Consider the following 18,921-nt stretch of genomic DNA (forward strand, 5'->3'; position numbering starts at 1 on the left):
CAATGTACGATGCCTGAGACAACGCTAACACTTTGTTCTTCCGATCTTGAAAGATCCGTATACCAAGAACAAACTGAATCTCTCCCAAATCTTTCATTTGGAATTGGGTCACTAGCTAGTTCTTAACTGCAATCAGTAGTCCTACATCATTCCCCATGAGTAGGATATCGTCTACATACAACACTAGGAAAACTACTAAACTGTTGATGATTTTCTTGTAGACACAAGGCTCATCAACGTTTTGGTCAAAGTCGTACAATTTGATCGCAGTATCAAACCAAATATTCCAAGATCAAGATGCCTGTTTCAGTCCATAAATGGACCGATTCAATTTGCAAACTTTTTCCTCTTGACCTTGGGCTATGAATCCCTCGGGCTACACCATAAATGGTCTCCTCAAGTTTGTCATTCAGAAAGGTAGTTTTGACGTCCATTTTCCAAATCTCATAATCATAATAAGCGGCAATGGATAGGAGGATGCGGATCGACTTTAACATGGAAACAGGCAAGAAAGTCTCTTCATAGTCGACTCCCTCCACCTGGATATAACCTTTTGCCACAAGTCAAGCCTTGAAGGTTTGTACCTTCCCATCGGCACCTCGTTTTCTCTTGTAGATCCATTTGCAACCTATAGGTCTGACCCCATCAGGATGATCTACAAGATCCCACACTGAGTTGAAGTACATCGACTCCATCTTGAGATCCATGGCTTTGAACCATTCATCTCGGTCAATATCCTCCATTGCCTTCTGATAAGACAACGATTCCTCAACATCGCCATCAGTTAGCATAGAAAGGATTTCAGTGAAACCCAGATAGCAAACAGGTGGGTTCACAACCCTCCCACTGCATCAAGGTTCCCTCAACTCTTGAGATGGAACCGACCTACCAAATGAACTATCATCAACAACTCTTGCTGATGAAGTAGACCCTTCAACAACTCTTGTTGAAGTTTCAGTAGTTTCGTTGAAAAGCTCACGTAACACGATCTTGCAATGTGGACTATGCTCCCTAATATGATCCTCCTCTAAGAAGGTAGCGTTTGTAGATACAAACACTCTATTTTCCGTTGGATCATAAAAGTAACCCCCTCGTGTACCTTTGGGGTAGCCTAAAAAGAGGCACAACCTCGATCGTGGTTCCAATATCTTCAGATTAGCCTCAAGCATATGTGTTGGAAAACCCCATATGCGGAAGTGACGTAAACTAGCTTTACACCCATTCCAAAACTCCAGAGGTGTTCTTGCAACACTCTTGAAAGAAACACAGTTGAGTATATATACTGCAGTCTCCACTACAAAACCCCAAAAAAGGTCTGGTAAGGAAGTATAACTCAGCATCGACCGAACCATGTCCAACAAGGTTCTATTTCTCCTCTCTGCTACACCATTCTACTGAGGTGTATCCGGCGTTGAGAGTTGAGAAATGATTTCATGTTCTATCAAATAGTCTTAGAATCCCGAATCCAAGAACTTTCCACCTCGATTCGATCAAAGTGTCTTAATCCATCTATCCAATGTGTTTTCAACTTCGGCCTTGAACTCTCTGAACTTTTCAAAGGATTCAAATTTTCGTTGCATCAAATAAGCATACCCATACATAGAGTAATCATCAGTAAAGGTGATGAAATACTCATAGCCTCCCCTGGCTCGCACATTCATTGAACCATAGAGGTCAGAATGTACTAACTCTAGAGGCTCTTTGGCTCAAAAACCTTTTCCAGAAAAAGGTCTTTTAGTCATCTTGCCCTCAAGGCAAGATTCGCACACCGATAAAGAATTTTCCTCTAACTCACTTAGAAGTCCGTTCTTCACCAATCTCTCAATTCTATTGAGATTGATGTGACCTAATCGAAGGTGCCAAAGTTGGGAATTTTCTTTTGGAGAAACCTTTTGACTTTTATTTTGAGTCACGACCGTTTTAAACATTTCTATGTTATGGAGGGAACTCGTTGCTAATAGCCTTAGCACATACAAGTTATTTTCTAGATATGTTGAACAGATTTCAACTCCATCTTTATGAATAAACACTTTATTCAATTGAAAATTCAGAGTATATTTACATTGTATCAAACACTTTACAGAAATTAAGTTCCTTTTCAACTCAGGAACTACATAAACATTATCTAAAATTAGAAATTTCTTCTGTAAAGTCAACTGGACTCCTCCCACTGCCACAATTGAGACGAAGTGCCCGGTGCCTACTTACATCGTCATCTCACTAGCCTGCAGCTGTCGCCAGGATCTAATCCCCTAAAAAGAAGAACAAACATGATTAGTGGCCTTAGAGTCAATAATCCAAGCAAATCATCATTCTTCACTAAACAAATTTCCAAAACTAATAAATCATAATTACCTTGTTTTGCCTTAGCCTTGGCCGCCTTCTTCTCCTTTAACCAGCGAGGACAACTCCTCTTCCAGTGCCCATCCTGGTTGCAGTGGAAACACTTTCCCTTGTCAACCAGCGTTGGATGCCTACCCCGCTGGGCAACAGGCGGTAGGTTAGTGATAACTTGTAGAAATATAAGTTATTTATGTTGTTTTATTATATATTATGGCAAAAAGAAAGAAAAGTTGTGTCGATAGTATAAGAATTGGCTAAGAAATATGAAAATTATAAAGTATCATCAACACACCTACTAACCCCATTGTGATGGCGAAATAGAATGTCCAAGTCTTTGTTTTGTAAGAAATAGGTTATCGCATCCGTTAATTACTCGAGGACAAAATGTACAACGCATTTACATCGCATGCGCCAATCGATCAAGAACGAAGAAAGATCAACGCAATGACGGCGCATGCGACGATCGATCATGGATTTTGTAAACTCTGAATTCGAATGATTCTATTTTAGGCATACGCACTACGATATATAATGCATGATACAAGTCATACACTTGATGCGATACTACTTCTAAATGTATGCGTTATTAATGGGATGCTTGTAGTATGCTATGCGTTGTCACAAGTTTCCTTGCGCTGAAACCAAGTATATTCCAACGCAAGTTTCTCAGAGTAATCCGAGGTCAAACACAGGGATTGTTGTCATTACTGTGTTACATTCATGGTACATGCGACCGATTTTTACAATTAATGAAAGATTGGTTTATACATGAATTTAAATTGCGATAAAGTAAAATTGTGCAATAAAATAAAGTTGCGATAATAAGATAAAAGTGCATAAAAGTAAACTGAAGCTATTATGATACAAGATATAGGATACTAATACATGATACTAAGTTTGCGACTGACTGTGAAGATTATACAAAGGATCGTGGTATGCGGTGGCAAGTTTTTATGTATGAAACAGAAATAGAAGGGATAATTAGTACAAACATCGCAAGTTAATAATTGCATTAAAGATATAACTAAGGTTCCGCTTTATCTTGGTGTACACCTCTCAGTGATCGGTCGTATTCCCACATCTCTATGGTGAAAATAGGGATGAACATAATGAATGCAAGGTTGCTTCCATCTCTGGACGTACTTCTCGCTTTAGTTAACGCATTCTTCCAACCTTCTTTCGATAGGAGGAATGGCATCTTCACTTCTGCTCTCACAGGTGAAGATGTCGTCTAGCATGCTTTAACTAAATGTATTTATTTCCTTAGCACAGATTAATTTCCTTGCTTAATTCTTACTAATTACCAGGGGATTAAGAAAACATCATGGAGAAAGCGATTTACGGATGAACGGAAATAGACAGAAAGAGGGAGATAGAAATGATCATGACATTCAATACTAAGATTTAGCATATGATACATGGTGTGAATGATAGAGATTAAGAAGATGGATACAATTGATGATAAAGAGATAGAAACAAATACAGAAGAGTGCCAATGTCTTGAAACAGATCTGGACAGTGGATTTGCTTGCCAGCATATGAAATGGATGAAGAGAAGAGCTTCCCTCTCAGGCTTTCTCGTCTGGTAAAAGTGACCTTGGTACAGAGCTTCAACGACGGGGATTGAAAGAATTTTCCCTGAGACTCACCTCCTAGTCTTGTCTCTTAATTCTTCCCGGATCTACTCTGATCAGACTCTTCAAACCAGTCTCTCTTTCAATATACAAATATCAAAATATGCCCGTATCAAGTATATTTTCTCAGTGGAATGGCCGGAGCTATTTATAGGCTCAGCTTTGACTCTCTATAGTATGAACCCCACTTTATTGTTATGGCAGCTCCTGAAATGGTGGAATGAATATTCCTTCTGTTACGAAATCAATCCCACCAGAAATGCACAACGGTCAGCTGTACATGTGTCAGAATCCTCCGCAATTGTGTTGCTCTTTTGCATTTTCGATCGTTTGCCCGCATGTGGTATTGTTTTTTTTATTACCGCATGCGGTTAAGAATGCGTCGTTCGCTTAGCTCTTGATCGATTGTCGCATGCGCCGTCATTGCATTGATTGTCTATTCACTCCTGAATGATGGACGCAATGCGACGTCGATGCGTTGTTTTTATCTTGAGCCTTGAACGCATGCGGTGACTTGATTTCCTGCAAAACAGATTTGAAATATTCTTTTCTACCATCGAAATGGTGTCAGTGGGTGTATTGACAATAATTTATAATTATCGCATTTCTTAGCCAATTTTCATACAATTGACGTAACTTTCCTTTCTTTTGGCCACAATATCTAAATAAAACAGTAAAAATAACTTGTATTTCTACAAGTTATCAGATTCTAGCAATCAACACATTTTCACCGCATGCGGTAATCAAAACAACTACACCGCATGCGGCGATCGATCGAAGATGTGAAGAGCAACGCATTCGCGGGCGATTATGACAAGTGTACAGCTTTCTATTGTACGATTCTGATAGATTGATCGTGGAGCAGAGCGGACGTTTCCACTACGCCATAGCAGGAATTATCATAATTACATAGTGGGACCAGCAATACAAAGAGCCAAGGTCTTGTCTATAAATAGCTTCCTTGAATTCATTGCAAAGGAGGTTGGTCTGAAGAGACTTTACTTAAGAGAACGATGAGACAAGGCTGAAAAGTGAGTCTCTGAGCAAGGAATTCTTCCAATTCCCGAAGTTGAAGGTCTGTGCAAGAGGTCACTTCTACCAGGAAAGCAAGCCTGAGAGGGAAGCTTTCCTCTCCACTTCATCCATATGCCGGCAAGCAAAATGTCTCCGATCGGGATCTGTGTCAAGACATTGACACTCTTTCCGTATTTGTTTCTATTCTTTCAATTCATCTTCTGTATTTATCTTCTTTAATCTCTCATTCACAAATCATGTATCAAACGCTTATCTTTAGATTTAAATGCTATTATCGTCATCATTATCATCTCTCTGATCCTTTCCATACATTTATCATCCATTTTCTCCATCATGTATTCTTAATCCCCTGGGTAAAGAGGAAGAATTAAGTTAATCTTTGTTAAGGTAATCGGCTAAGTTTAGCTAAAGCATGCTCGACGGCATCTTCACCTGTGAGAGCAGAAGTGAAGATGTTATTCCACCTATCGAGAGAAGGTTGGAAGAATACGTTAACTAAAGCGAGAAGTATTTACAAAGATGGAAACAACCTTGCATTCATTACGTTCATCTCTGTTTCACCATAGACATATGGGAACATGGCCAATCACTAAAAGGTGTACGCCAAAGGAAAGCGGAACCTTAGTTGCATCCTTAACGAGATTGACGAACTTGCGATGTTCTTTCTCTCTACTCATTCTCTTTATGCTTCATTTATAAGACTCACCATCGCACTCATTAGATTCTTTTGTACAACTTCACAGCCAGTCCTCACCCTGTATCATAGTAGTTTAGACATTTATTTTATCAACGCATTTTATTTACAACGCAATTTTACTTTCAACGCAATTTACATTTCCACATAAACCAAATTCTTTATTCTTTATGACAATCGATCGCATTTACCACATTAGTATTGCATCTAAACGACAACAATTCCCGTGTTCGACCTTAGGTCATTCTGAGAAACTTGCATTGGAATTATACTTGGTTCCAGCATAAGGAAACTTGTGACATGCACTACATCATCGCATACTATGAGCATATTATCATCAATGCATACACTTAGAACGTAGTATCGCAAAATATCTTTATCGCAAAGCACTTGAGCGCATAGAGTCTATAAGCACTTGAGCGCATACACTTATTCAAGCACTTCAGCGCATAGAGTCTATAGGCTCGGGCCTTCTCATTCACCCATGTCCAATGCTCATAGGCCTCCCAAACATTTCGAGCGGTGTTAGGAGATGGAATAGGAGGACACACCTCTATAAGGACGAACATGAGATCATCAATGATTAATATGGTTGTGATCATGTGTTTCCAACTAGCATAGTTTTCACCAGTCAGTTTATCAATGCTAAGTAGAGCTAATGTGGCGGTTGCCATAATTACGTTGCTGAAAAATGAACAAACTTAATAAGTATATGCAATACGACATTTTAACACCAATTTTAGTTTTAGCAAAATAGTTTCCAAGTACCCTAAGTGAAGAAGACTTCTATTTCGCAATGATGCCCCAGTGAGGCAGGACAAAAGTTACCGGTGGGGTGATCCGATGCCTCTTCACTAGGATAAGACACTCTCAACCATTAGGCAGAAACAACTCTTGTAACTGCACCTAACAGTCACCATTCGTTCCATCCAAAACTATTAACCCTTAACAATTTCGCGTAAGTGTAACCCCTCGATTTCAGCCCTAAAGTTCCGCCCTAATGCACCCACCGTAGGGAAGAAGCAGATTGGGACAAGAGATTAAAACGACCTTATCCTATACAGAAGATCAGATAAAGAAACGTGCAAAACTGTCATCCTATAGGGGACACTCCCAGGGTGCCTCGAGGCGATGCATAGAAACCTTATCCAACCTAACGAGAGAGACCGTGGGATATGCTGTCGGACGTCCTGCTCCACTTACTATGAATATTCTCTCCATCTACCTTGATATTTACCTACCCAAACACCATCCTTTCGGGGGACACTCCTAGGGTGTCACGAGGTCAAGGATAGATCTCAGGTGTGAACATAAAGGGAGAAACGCGAAGAGATTTAAATGAAGTATTAGATATCTCAAGTACCTCCCACTGAATGTTCTACCTAGGAATTCATTAACTTAGACCATCTGGTTACTGATTTTAATCTAAGTCAGTTTAATTTGCTCAAAAACAACTTTTGTCTTTGAAATTAAACAAGTTCAAGTAGTCACATTAAAATCTTTAATGGAATGTCCTCAAATTTGCATGCATGCATCAAATCTATCTAATTCTCCTTTCCAGGTAGGTTCCCAGGTAGGGGTATTCCGTTTCCGTCACCTTAAATACCCCAGCCTAGACAGAACCCGCCTTAGACAATAGGTCCCTTATAGATAGATTTGCTACACTTTTAACCTTTTATTAGTCAATTTAATCCTATTAAACTGATTAAAAGATTAAAGTTGAGGTTACTAATCTTATTAGAACCGTGATCTTAGGTCTATCTCCCCTAAGTTTTAAAACGCTTTTAAAACCATGATTCAAGCCTAAATTCGCATGCATGTCTTTCTTATAGATTTTAGTTCTAATTTCCTTATAACTCTTATAAAAGAAACAACTAAAACCATACACATTGCCATGCACAACTAGATATTTATAACACTTATAAATTTAACCTATGTGCAATGCTTCATGCAATGTCCATTCATTACTATATATAACTTTTATATACTTGTAACGGACCAAACAAACATGCTTTTATACACCCTTATACTATAACACTTATAATATAAAGATGATGCGTGTCTATGTTTTATGCATGAATAAATATAACTCTTATATTATATGATGCATGAGCATGCACTTATGTAATTTAAATCACGCTTCTCTAAATCATAACATTTACAATAAAGAGATGATGCATGACCAATGCATAACCTAAGGTGGGATGTCAACTATATGGCATACCATATGACACATAATTAAACATACATCCTATGTACATTCACAAAGATTAATGGACCAGGATGAACCGCCTCAAAATCGGAAATAAAATTCTTTCTATTACATTTTCCATCGAGCAAACCGGTTCACAGGTGAATTGGGTCTTGACCGCCCTGGCGAAGCTCCCCATCGTTTAGTAAACTGGCCAGGTATCCACGATCGTTTAGTTACAATCGAGTACCATTTACAATGTGATGAAGCATGAAGCACTCGATCGTTTAGTGCACCAGACATTACACATGCAAGTCTAAAGGATCGTTTAGACAACTACATTGTTATGAAGCACGATCATCTAGACGATCACATAACAAGCACTAAGTAACAAATTTACTCCGTGATCGTGTAGTCTACTAAGCGATGAAGCTCGCTGAGTTACACGATCGTCTAGTGCACGCGCGCCAACATTTTCCCGAGTATTTGATACTCAACGATTGCTTACCCCATCATTTACACGACCCAACCGCTTATTCGCTTACCCCATCGTTTACATGACCCGCGCGCGTCAACGATCGCTTACCCCATTCTCTACATACATGCTTAAGTTACAACAAAAACCAGGGATCTTAGTTTATTGGTTTGTGGTAAAGCAAATAAAACATCCAATGTTCCATAGACAATAGTGAAAAAATATCATATATTATTACATCACAAGCGTTTATTCAATATAATGTTTACAAACTACAGAACCCAACGAGAGTTTAAGGCATCATCCCTAACAGTTCCCTGAACCACTGGATTGCTACCCTTTTCTTTTCTAAAATCTGGATTCCTTTCTAACTCGGAACCTCTAGCGGTAGGGTCAAGATCCCCATCTGCTATCTGCGTGCTCTGCCTGCCACTTCCTATTTACATTCTTTACTTACTTAAGTAGTACACATATTAGGGATTCACACTAAGACTCGGACTTATGCATGAACTCTTTTTGTTCCCAAAATCTTATGCTCTGATACCAACTTGTCAAACCCCCTTCCAGACTACCCTTTAAACCTATAAGGAGGTGTGACCGCAACAGTTACCAATCCTCAATGGTACTTACTGCCTACTAACCTGCTTAACCTGACTTAGAACCTTGAAATGCATATATATAAATATACTCAATCATCAAATTAAGAACAAATGACAATCATTAAGCGAGTTATACATTACTCTTCAACAATACAACTTATACACTTTACATAAGCAGAAAACCCAACAAACTCAACTAGTCCCTACAAGATATAATACATGTGTACTACTTATTACAAAATCCTTACATGGACTTCTAACATTTTGGTCTTGAGTGGCAGAGCAACAACAGAGCCTTCTTCCAGGGAGTGACCGCTACCTGGGAGAAAACATTTAAATAGGGTGAGCTAGAAGCCCAGTGAGTGACTAACCTTTGAACATAAACGACATATACATCAATCATGTTTAACAAGGAGATCATGAAATGAAAAGCGTTGCTGAAATTGAGAAATTAGCCAAGCAAATAATTACATAAAACTCTTCTTACTAGAATTTAACAATAACATAGGTGTCATAAGCCTCAACTCTGGGAGACCCATAGGCCTCAGTTTCCACATTAAATATCTTTACAAGAGAGCGACTCCTCTGGTCTGCATTTGTACATAACCTTACTGAACCTCAACCTAGTTGGGGGAGGGACCCTCTGGCCCAACTACCACTATTACCTTAGTTGAAGTGTGTCACTTATGACCATTACAAACCATTAACTATAACTCATTGAACAACTTCATAACACTTGAAGCATAAAACATGATAACGTTTTGTGGATACATTCTGAACCTTAGTTGAGAACGAGCATTCATCGCTCAATCCCCCAATGTCTGTATCATGCCAAGAGACCCATACTTCGGCCTCGGTTACTAAAATATGGCCTAGGAAACCCACACATCGGCCTCTCACTTATGGCCCAAGAGACCCATACTTCGGCCTCTTCTTCCGAACCTTCTATGTGCACGTGGAGTTATTAAGTATCGTCAACACCTTAGGTACTTTCTAGACACCTTCCATGCTTTCAGTGTCTGACTTACTAAAGACATATCATGCTTAACCTCATATCTTTTATAAACCTTCCAGAATGTATCTTTACACTTAGCATTTGTGGAAACTTAGCTATAGTCCTTAGAATGCATGCTTTAACATAGGATACCTTTTATGCAATAAGGCTACCATGTTACCTCGACATGCAATCAACCAAGCACATACTTGAGGAAGTTGCTAAGCAACCTCATGTAGCTTATTTGCTTGAGACCTATGAACTTATCAACAATTATAATGAATGACATAGTTCATCCCTCTTTATAGTCCTTGCTAATACAGAGCCAACTCAACGCATAGCATTCTTCATTAACAAATTTTACTGAAACTTGAATTCATCTATTGGGATGTGGATCCTTTATCCATCACCTTCCTAGTCATACTGACCCTACGTATATGTAGCAAGGATCCCATCATCAACCGTCTCTAAAATCGGCTACCACTTCGAGGTATTAAGCTAAACATGCATTACTAGGAGTCCTTCACCTAGACCTCCCACTTAGCTTGTCTTATAGACCCAACTTTCCCTAGTAGTATACGTTAACCATTCAAAATCTGTCTAGGACAACATACTTCATAAGCATTAGACATTAATTACTTAAGAACATCATGCCCAAACCATAATTATCCATACTCTATAAGTTATTAATCTACCAAGCATTCGTAAACATCAGTAAGGTAAATAGCTAGGTAAATGTTTAAGGTCGGCTATCAATAAGTGACTTTTCATAAAAGCATGACTTGTTAAATCATTCATAAACGTTTGTAAGCATTAGAGTCACTAACAATCTTTGGGAAATCCCTTTAAGATTGATGAGTTTCTCCTACTAAAGTCAACCTTGTGAACACATCAAATTACTTTATTTACTAGTCACGGTTTCCCTTTTTAGACTCGCTTTCAGAATTAAGCTCACATTTATACAATTCGCTTTCAAATCTTCTTAACTTACCTTTGGGCGTTGGGTACCTAGTCGAATTTAAAAGGGCTTAAACTTCAGCGGGTCGCCTCCTTTCTGACGCCCACACCCAACACTTAGTAGGGTCTTTTGGGTGCCAAGCCCATGTTTAGCAAGTAGTTGCCTGTTCGCCTAACAAATTCCAGATTCAGATTCTAATGTCAATAGCTCAAAATCCATAACTCATTTTAAGAAACTTCCTTCTTCAAATATACTTGGAATCGTGTCAACAATGTTACCTCAAAGTTTCAGCATAAAACTCTTCGTGGTTTGATCTGGAGCTTTAAACCTTCCCCAGTGTCCCTAGACCGTGAAGCTCCCTACTTGTTCAACACTTTCTAAGTTTAGCTTCTAAAATATGTAACTCAAACTCCAGACTTTAACTTGCAAAAGTTCCTTCTACAAACTTATTCATAAGGGTGATAACAATATTACCTTAAATTTTCAGCTTGAAATTTCATGTGGTTTGGTCTAGATCTACGTCTTTTCATCGAGTGCCCAGAATGCCCAAAAAAATGAATCTTCGACTCTTCTTTCCTTCTCTGGCCCTCTTTCCGGTGAGATCTCCCTTCCAAAGGCTCGATTTCAGAAACTAAACTCATAAACTTTCCAATGGTACCAAGTTCGTTCGATTTTCTCGAGCAAATCATCCCAAAACAAGCCCTAGAAATTCTCCTCCCTTTTATACTACCGTTCAGTTCTTTACTTGAAATCTCCTTAAGCCACCTCACCCATTAGTGGAGATTAAGGGTCGAGATTAAGCCATCTGTTCAAGTAACTAAAAGAGAAGTCCAAAACTGAGCGTTTAAATCTGAGCATTTCGAGCAACTCGATTATCACTAGGAAGACTCGATGGAAGAAGGTCCTTACTCGATGAAAGTTTCCCCGGCTCTCTGTCAAATACTTGATGGAAGGACTCAATACTCGATGGGAAACTCGGTGTTGGGAGCTCGCTCCTCACTCAACGCTTAATGCTTGGCAGCCTTTACTCTATGGAAGGACTTGATGCTTGATAGTCTTTACTCGATGCTCGACCTTCTCAATTACTTATACTCGACATTCGGCAGCATTTACTCGATGCTCAAACACCCTTCAGCACAACCAACACTTAACCAGAATTTCTCTTTGTGAGGCTAAATCAGTAAGTAACCGAGAGTTAAGTTCCTATACATAAACATTTTTCCCCTTTCAACTTATCCTTCACCTCAAACACACAAATCTAATCTAACTTAAACATTTAACCCAACATTTTTCTTACTTAAACCATAGACATCATGAAAAAGGGGAAAGTGAGGTGCAGGTCTTACAGTCTCCTTCACTTCAATCCATAAATCCCACTTGAGATAGCAACTTGGAGCTGACATGAAAATGCTTGTTGAGTGCTTGCATGGGAGAAGTGAATAAAACTCCTGAATTTCGAGTTTTAATTATAATGGAGCTAAAGAAAAGTTCTTCTGCACTCATCTTTTTCTTCCTCTCAAACCCAGAAAAATAACTTCACAAATTCACTCAAATTCGAGTTCCACTACTCAAATTCAAGGCTGAGTATAGTAGAAAAGATCTCTTGGTAGTTCACTAACAATTTGGAGTTGAATTAATGAGAAGAGCAGCTTGGATTTGGGAGAATTCATCAAAGGTATAGAAACTTGACACCCACTTTTGATTTTCTGAAATAGCATGTTTTATAACTCAAATTAAATGTAATTAGTGTGCTTATTGATTATGTTTGCTTTCGTTGTATACTTATATATTCTATCATGTAATAATACAATAATAATATTTGTAATGGTAACAATAACAAGTAATAGAACCCACGTAAATTGCAAATACAATTAGATTGAACATTCAATTTTTCCATCAGATTATGTTATTTTATTATAAAATTCGAGATAGATCTTACATTTCATTACGATTATATAATACAAATAAACAATAAATAAATGTAAATAAATAAAACTCTCCTAATTACTATTCATTTATTACATTTACAGTTGGTAAACGCTGGTGTTTAATCTGAATTCAAACCGTCAACTAAACAAGCCTATTGATTTGGTTCACTGTTCACTGTCACTCAACTCTCAACTTATCCATTTCGTACAAAATCAAAACAAAACTGCTTCGTCTTGCCGAGCTCAACGCTGATACTCTCTATGTTCTTCTTCCAAGACCCAGAAATCCTGCTTCTGTAATTTCAATTACCTCATATTTTCCTCACAGCTAGAGCTTTGATCGAGCGCAGAGAACAACAAAGACTTCTTGCTTATCCATCTAATTTGAAGGAGGTGAACCCGATATTTTCTTGTGTTTATAATCGCCATTCTGCACTATATTTCTCTTTTTAATTTGAAGGGTTTCTGAATTTAGAGTTTAATTCCAATTTCCTCTCATAATTTTGCATTACTTATTTGTTCTTGTACGGTCTTTTCTGCAAACACTTGGTGGGTTTACGAAAATTCTGTTTGTATGCTGAATCTTTCAGGGTTTATGGAAGTCAGCGCCAGTCGAAATGGTAATTGTATGCTGTGGTTCTTCAGGGATAAAGGTTTTGATGATAGAAGTATTGATAAGATGTTTAAAAGGTGTAGGCGTTTAAAGGATATGCAGAAGGAAAGAGCTTCTGAAAATTGGGAATATTTGGAAAGAATTGGGATTCAAAGGAGGAAACTCCCTTCTATTGTTTCCAAATGCCCTAAGATTTTAGCTCTTGGTCTTCAAGAGAAACTTGTTCCCATGGTTGAGTGCCTTGCAACACTCAGCACTAAGCCTAATGAAATCGCTTCTGCTATTGCTAAATTTCCTGGCATTCTTTCCTATAGTGTTGAAGAGAAGCTATGCCCACTTTTGGCTTTCTTTCAAGCATTGGGTGTCCCTGAAAAGCACCTTGGAAAGATGATTCTACTCAACCCGAGGCTTATTAGTTACAGCATTGAATCGAAGCTCGTTGAAACTGTAGATTTTTTTGCTGGGTTTGGGCTAATGAAGGAGGGGGTGATTGGAAAAGTTCTTGCAAAAAATCCATTTCTCATGGGTTATAGTGTCGATAAAAGGCTCCGCCCGACTTCAGAGTTTCTGAGATCAATCGGTCTAAATGAGATGGATCTTCAAGCAGTTGCATTGAAATTTCCAGACATTTTGTGTAGGGACGTGGACAAAGTTTTGAGACCCAATTTGGATTATCTAAGGAGATGTGGGTTTAAAGATGGAGAAATAGTGTCTTTGGTGACTGGTTATCCTCCTGTTTTAATCAAGAGCATTCAACATTCTTTAGAACCTCGGATCAGATTCTTAGTCGAAATAATGGGAAGAAAACTTGACGAAGTTGCCGAATATCCCGACTTTTTTAAGCATGGTTTGAAGAAAAGACTCGAGTTGCGGCATAGATTGTTGAAAGAGAAGCAAATGGACTTTACCTTGAGTGAATTGTTGGAATGCAATCAAAAGAAGTTTATGATGAAAATGGGTTTGTTATGAGGCTATATCTGGAGTTTTAAGTCCTCACATCCTGAAAGAATGTTGTCTTCTTTCCATCTTCACAAGTTTTGTTGCCTAATTATTAATTTTCCAGATTTCTAGTTCAAGTGAAGAGAATTTGTCCTGCCGAGCAATTCTCTTTAGGCCTGAAGTATTCTCGTCCACCATTCATACTTCATGTTTTAAGCTCTTAATGGTGTCCCTTGTGTTTTAACAATTCGAATGGAGTGGAGTACAGACAAAGTACCCTCTTATTACTCTTCTTTATTTTGTAGGTAGAGATTTGATCCCCTGTTCCTCTCTTGTATTTTTCTTCTTTGATGTTGAGAATATTTGGTGCCAGAATTTGTACTCTTCTTCGAACCATTATTCTTAGTTACAAAGGAAATTTTGCGGTTTTGCTTCTGGGGGAGCATGTTTTGAAATCAAAACATGTTTATTACTTGGAAACTTGGATTTCCAAGTATGAGTTGTGCTTTTATATGCAGTTTATATCGATATTTACATTTTTTTATAATTCACACCTCTCAGACAAGAAATTTCTTGGATCTATGCTCAGACTGTACTCCACAACCATAGAATAAGGATATGACATTATTCATTAGGATGCTTCATTGTTTTCAAGGCGTGCTGATCTCATCCTGACAAATATTAAGTATTTTTTCTTACCATATCATGTATTGTCATTCCCATTTTCTAACTCTTGCATCATTATTTTGAGGTCTTTTGTCGTTGCTAGATTAAACATTCTGTTTCTAATATAAGAGGAAAAAAACGATTGAACATTATTAAAATAACTGTGTAATTTTCAGGATCATATAGAAGATAGTAGTAACTTAAAACTTGGACTTGAATTTTCTATAATATGTAATCTAGGCAGTTCTTAAATGCTCTTTGATTTATAAATAAAACAAAGACATGTCAATTGTATCTGTGAAGCAAAAATAATGGTACATTGGGTAGGGTTGTCTGGCAGCACGGTGAATAGGATGATTTGATGATGATACTCTGTAGGCAAAGAAGAAAAAGAAAAAAAAAAAATTGAAGTTTCATACATACAAGTGCGTTGTGCATTGGGCATTGGGCATTGTGCAGAAGCAACCTGAAGGGCCTCTCAGGATGATTGGGAGATTGAGCCCAGGTGTACATATTCTATCCCCACATATGTCAAAGTGAGAATCATAACAATAATAAACAAATGATATCTTCTACACCAATTTGATGTTGTGCTACATGGTTTTCAGGTAAGTTGCGGAGACCGAAGCAAAGGACTACCTATGGCGAAAACTTCATGGAAGAGAGTTATTCGTGTTTGACAATGAAGTGAGAATAGAACTGGTAGAAGAACTGCTCGTGGGAGGCCACATGAAGACTGGCTTGAATGGAGGTACTTGAGGCGCAAGCAAAGCTCCATTTAAAATCTGGATTATAGCCTGAGTTTGTGGCCTTTCACTTGCTATCGGATGTGAACATGCCAACCCAAGTAGTAGAAGCCTTCTAGCTTCATCAACCACAATATCATTACCCAGCTGGTTATCGACAGCTCTTTCAATGCGTCCTTCGCGGTGTACCTTCCACACCCAATCAATTAGGCTATACTGATTTTGCTCGTCTTCAACAATAGTTCCTGGTCTCCTGCCACAAACGATCTCAAGCACCACTGCCCCGAAACCATATACATCAGATTCAGGAGTAGCCCTTCCTTCATGGAAGCATTCGGGAGCAACATAACCCATTGTGCCTGCAACTCCACCACACTGCAGGTCTGCATAAGAGTTCCTTTCAGGATCCAAGGCTCTAGCAAGGCCGAAATCCCCTAGACGAGCATTGAAGTCAGAATCAAGCAAGATATTGCTTGATTTGATATCTCGGTGCAATACTTTCTGGTCATACTCATTATGCAGGTAATGCAACGCAGATGCAACTCCTACAAGAATTTTATAGCGATGTCTCCAGTTGAGAACATTCTCGTCATCAACGTCATATAGGTGATTCTCAAGGCTTCCATTAGGCATGAAGTCATATACTAATAAAAGCTTCCCTTTCTCATAGCACCATCCTGGACAAATATGCAATACTTATTTTTAGTACATTGGTCTGGAATCATGCAAATGGAAAACTACACAAATATGTTCTCTGTCAATCTCTCTGAGTTGAGTTTTAAGTGAAACTTCTTAATTACCACAACATGTTTATGATATTTACCAGGCATGGTAGAGTTATGTCTTCATTTATAAATTATATATTCAACTTATTCTCTTTCCCCTTGTTTGTTTGGAAGAACAGTGGAGTGGAAGTTTTACCTTCTAAGCGGACAAGGTTTCTGTGGCGAAGACGGTGAATAATGGTGAGCTCATCCAGAAAATCACTTTTGCTCTTAATGCTGTCCCTGGAGAATTTCTTGACGGCAATTTCAAGCCTGGAAACAGAATTTGAAGATGCGGTAATGTCCCTATCCTTGTCCTGAAGAACCCCTTTGTACACAACCCCAAATCCTCCATTTCCTAGAACCATGCTTTCATGGAAGTTATGCGTCGCTCTTTTTAGTTCCTTGTACTTGAACTCTCTGGGCATTCCAGGCAACCTCTTCAGTGTGCCCTGAACATTTGACTCCACATCCCTGTTCTCTCTCCTCTTCTTCCTATAACCAACAAACATCCAAACCCCAACCAGAATTGTGATTGTTAGTATAGGAATTCCAACCCCTGCAAGGATCTTCAACCATGTTAGATCTTTCTTCTCTGGCAGACGTTCCAAATTGAGTGTCCATTCCAAGACACAGTTCAACTGAATTTCTGGGCTTCCTGTAGAAGCAGAAAATCCAATGTATGATTCTTGTTTCACAAAATCTTTCAGGTTTATCGTTTCATTGAGAAGAGGCTTATCAGGTTTTGGATCTTTGTTTATGGACATGTAAACCTGCAAAAGTTTGGCTTTTCCATCGTAATCAACCCATATACTGTGGTTAGTTCCGGTCTTTGGGGATAAAACTATGCCAGCTTTATCCAGAGAAACAGTCTTCGTCGATTTAATGGAGTTGATGTTCAGACCGATATGGTTGTTGTCGGGGTCAAAATCCTGCTTCTCAGTATCGAATTCGATGGCTACAATTTGGTTTCTGTGGTCGCCGTCGGTGGTTATGTTGGTGAGGCCCATCCACTGCCCCCAGCTCTGTTCAGGTACATCAGTGGTTGGAGCTATAAGAAAAGTAAGTCCCTCGCCAGCATTCCATTCTTCCCTTCTGAAAATATTGATGTAAAAGTATGAGCTGAATGAAGCAACAATGTAATTTTTCTCCTTTTTATCAATATCAGCTAGCCATAATTTGAACGGCTCACGGTACATAATGCGGCCAGATGTATTTTGAAGCCTAACAACCTCGTTCTGCGAGTCAGGAGTTAACTGCAGTGCCCCACCATCGATGGAAGAACTTGGTGTGAAGGTGAATTGTTGGTTGTGCTCCCTTTCATTGAATCCAACATAGGTAAAACGATGGTCACGGATCGGTTGGCTGCTCACAGCTCCAAAGTACACCAAAGAAGCCACAATAACAACCAAGGTACTCAAATCTCTCTTACACACAAACATTTTCCTCATCAAATTCATCTGCAACTAACCGAGAATCCTTAACAGGAAAACCGAAAGATACAGATGAATTCCAGGCTTTGTAGATCGGTAATGGGAATACTGAATCCAGATTCGGCTTGTTCCTTTTTCAACTAATCAAAGAAAAAAGCTAAAGGTAAACCCCGTTTGGTTTAAAGTTTAGAGCTTTTTTTCCATGATTATCGCCTTGATATCACCTGAAAAACACACGCCTTTGGTCTTCTGTAATTCTTGGACGCATTAGTTAAATCTGCAAGAAACCGAGTTTTGGGAAAGTTTGGAAATGGTCGAAGGTCAAAACTCAAAAGGGGTTAGTAGAGAGGAAGAGGAGGAGGAGGAGAAGAAGAATAAGGGTCAAAATGTTCATGCTGAAAATGGAGAAAAAGCCATTGATGAGATATCTATGTTGACAAACACAAGCAGCTTCCTAGAGATAGCAGTGTAAATATTGTCTACGTTTAGAATATAAAACTCTTTAGACTTCCGTTGATGAGTTTAGAGATCTGAAGAGAATTGGGCTATGGAATCTTTTCAACTTGAAATGATTATTGTATATATCCACTAGCTTAAGATTGTTTTTTTTCTTTTCCCTCTTCTTTGACAGGTTGGTTGGTCCCACAGGGGAATGGAATTTGAATAATTGTTTGTTTTTCTGAGCTTTCAGATTATGTGGTCATCATAACTTGTTCAAAATATTGAGATTTCATCAATTTCATTGGTTATTATTAATATTATTTTTTTAAAAAAAATAAATACTATTTTGATTCTAAGTTTTGAGTAAGTTCCTCTTTCAGGAAAGGTTATATTTTTACCTTGAATCTTGGATTTAATTGTCATTTAGTCGTTAAGTTTCAATATTTTACCTTTATCTCTAAAGTTTTC

General features: G+C 38.5%; 2 protein-coding genes and 1 long non-coding RNA gene across 3 annotated transcripts; 2 read left to right on the forward strand and 1 right to left on the reverse strand.

Moving 5' to 3' along the window:
- The first annotated feature begins 12,999 nt into the window (after window positions 1–12,999).
- On the forward strand, window positions 13,000–14,864 carry PDE191 (Mitochondrial transcription termination factor family protein). Its single transcript, XM_039031630.2, has 2 exons — window positions 13,000–13,244; window positions 13,442–14,864. The coding sequence occupies exon 2, from the start codon at window positions 13,447–13,449 to the stop codon at window positions 14,431–14,433; it is 987 nt and encodes a 328-aa protein (XP_038887558.1). The 5' UTR covers window positions 13,000–13,244; window positions 13,442–13,446; the 3' UTR covers window positions 14,434–14,864.
- A 449-nt stretch (window positions 14,865–15,313) lies between these two features.
- Window positions 15,314–18,081, reverse strand: LOC120077674 (putative L-type lectin-domain containing receptor kinase S.5). Its single transcript, XM_039031629.2, has 2 exons — window positions 16,737–18,081; window positions 15,314–16,492 (listed from the first exon to the last, which is right to left on the reverse strand). Exons 1-2 carry the CDS (start codon window positions 18,037–18,039, stop codon window positions 15,723–15,725), a joined length of 2,073 nt encoding a protein of 690 aa, XP_038887557.1. The 5' UTR covers window positions 18,040–18,081; the 3' UTR covers window positions 15,314–15,722.
- On the forward strand, window positions 17,501–18,690 carry LOC120077676 (uncharacterized). The gene is made up of 4 exons (XR_016529766.1): window positions 17,501–17,641; window positions 17,748–17,992; window positions 18,067–18,175; window positions 18,284–18,690. It is a non-coding gene; the product is annotated as an uncharacterized LOC120077676 (long non-coding RNA).
- The last annotated feature ends 231 nt before the right edge of the window (window positions 18,691–18,921 follow it).

Source organism: Benincasa hispida, chromosome 5, assembly GCF_027475165.1.
Source record: "Benincasa hispida cultivar pf3 chromosome 5, pf3_genome.v1.1, whole genome shotgun sequence".
In the NCBI taxonomy this organism is placed as follows: domain Eukaryota; kingdom Viridiplantae; phylum Streptophyta; class Magnoliopsida; order Cucurbitales; family Cucurbitaceae; genus Benincasa; species Benincasa hispida.

What these genes read in the sequence shown, in the direction of transcription:
- PDE191 (XM_039031630.2), top strand. Translation starts at nt 13,447, where the DNA reads ATGGAAGTCAGCGCCAGTCGAAATGGTAATTGTATGCTGTGGTTCTTC.
- LOC120077674 (XM_039031629.2), bottom strand. Translation starts at nt 18,039, where the DNA reads ATGAATTTGATGAGGAAAATGTTTGTGTGTAAGAGAGATTTGAGTACC. An exon ending in AAACCTTGTCCGCTTAGAAG is followed by an intron (nt 16,493 to 16,736) that starts GTAAAACTTCCA and finishes ATATTTGTCCAG; the next exon opens with GATGGTGCTATGAGAAAGGG.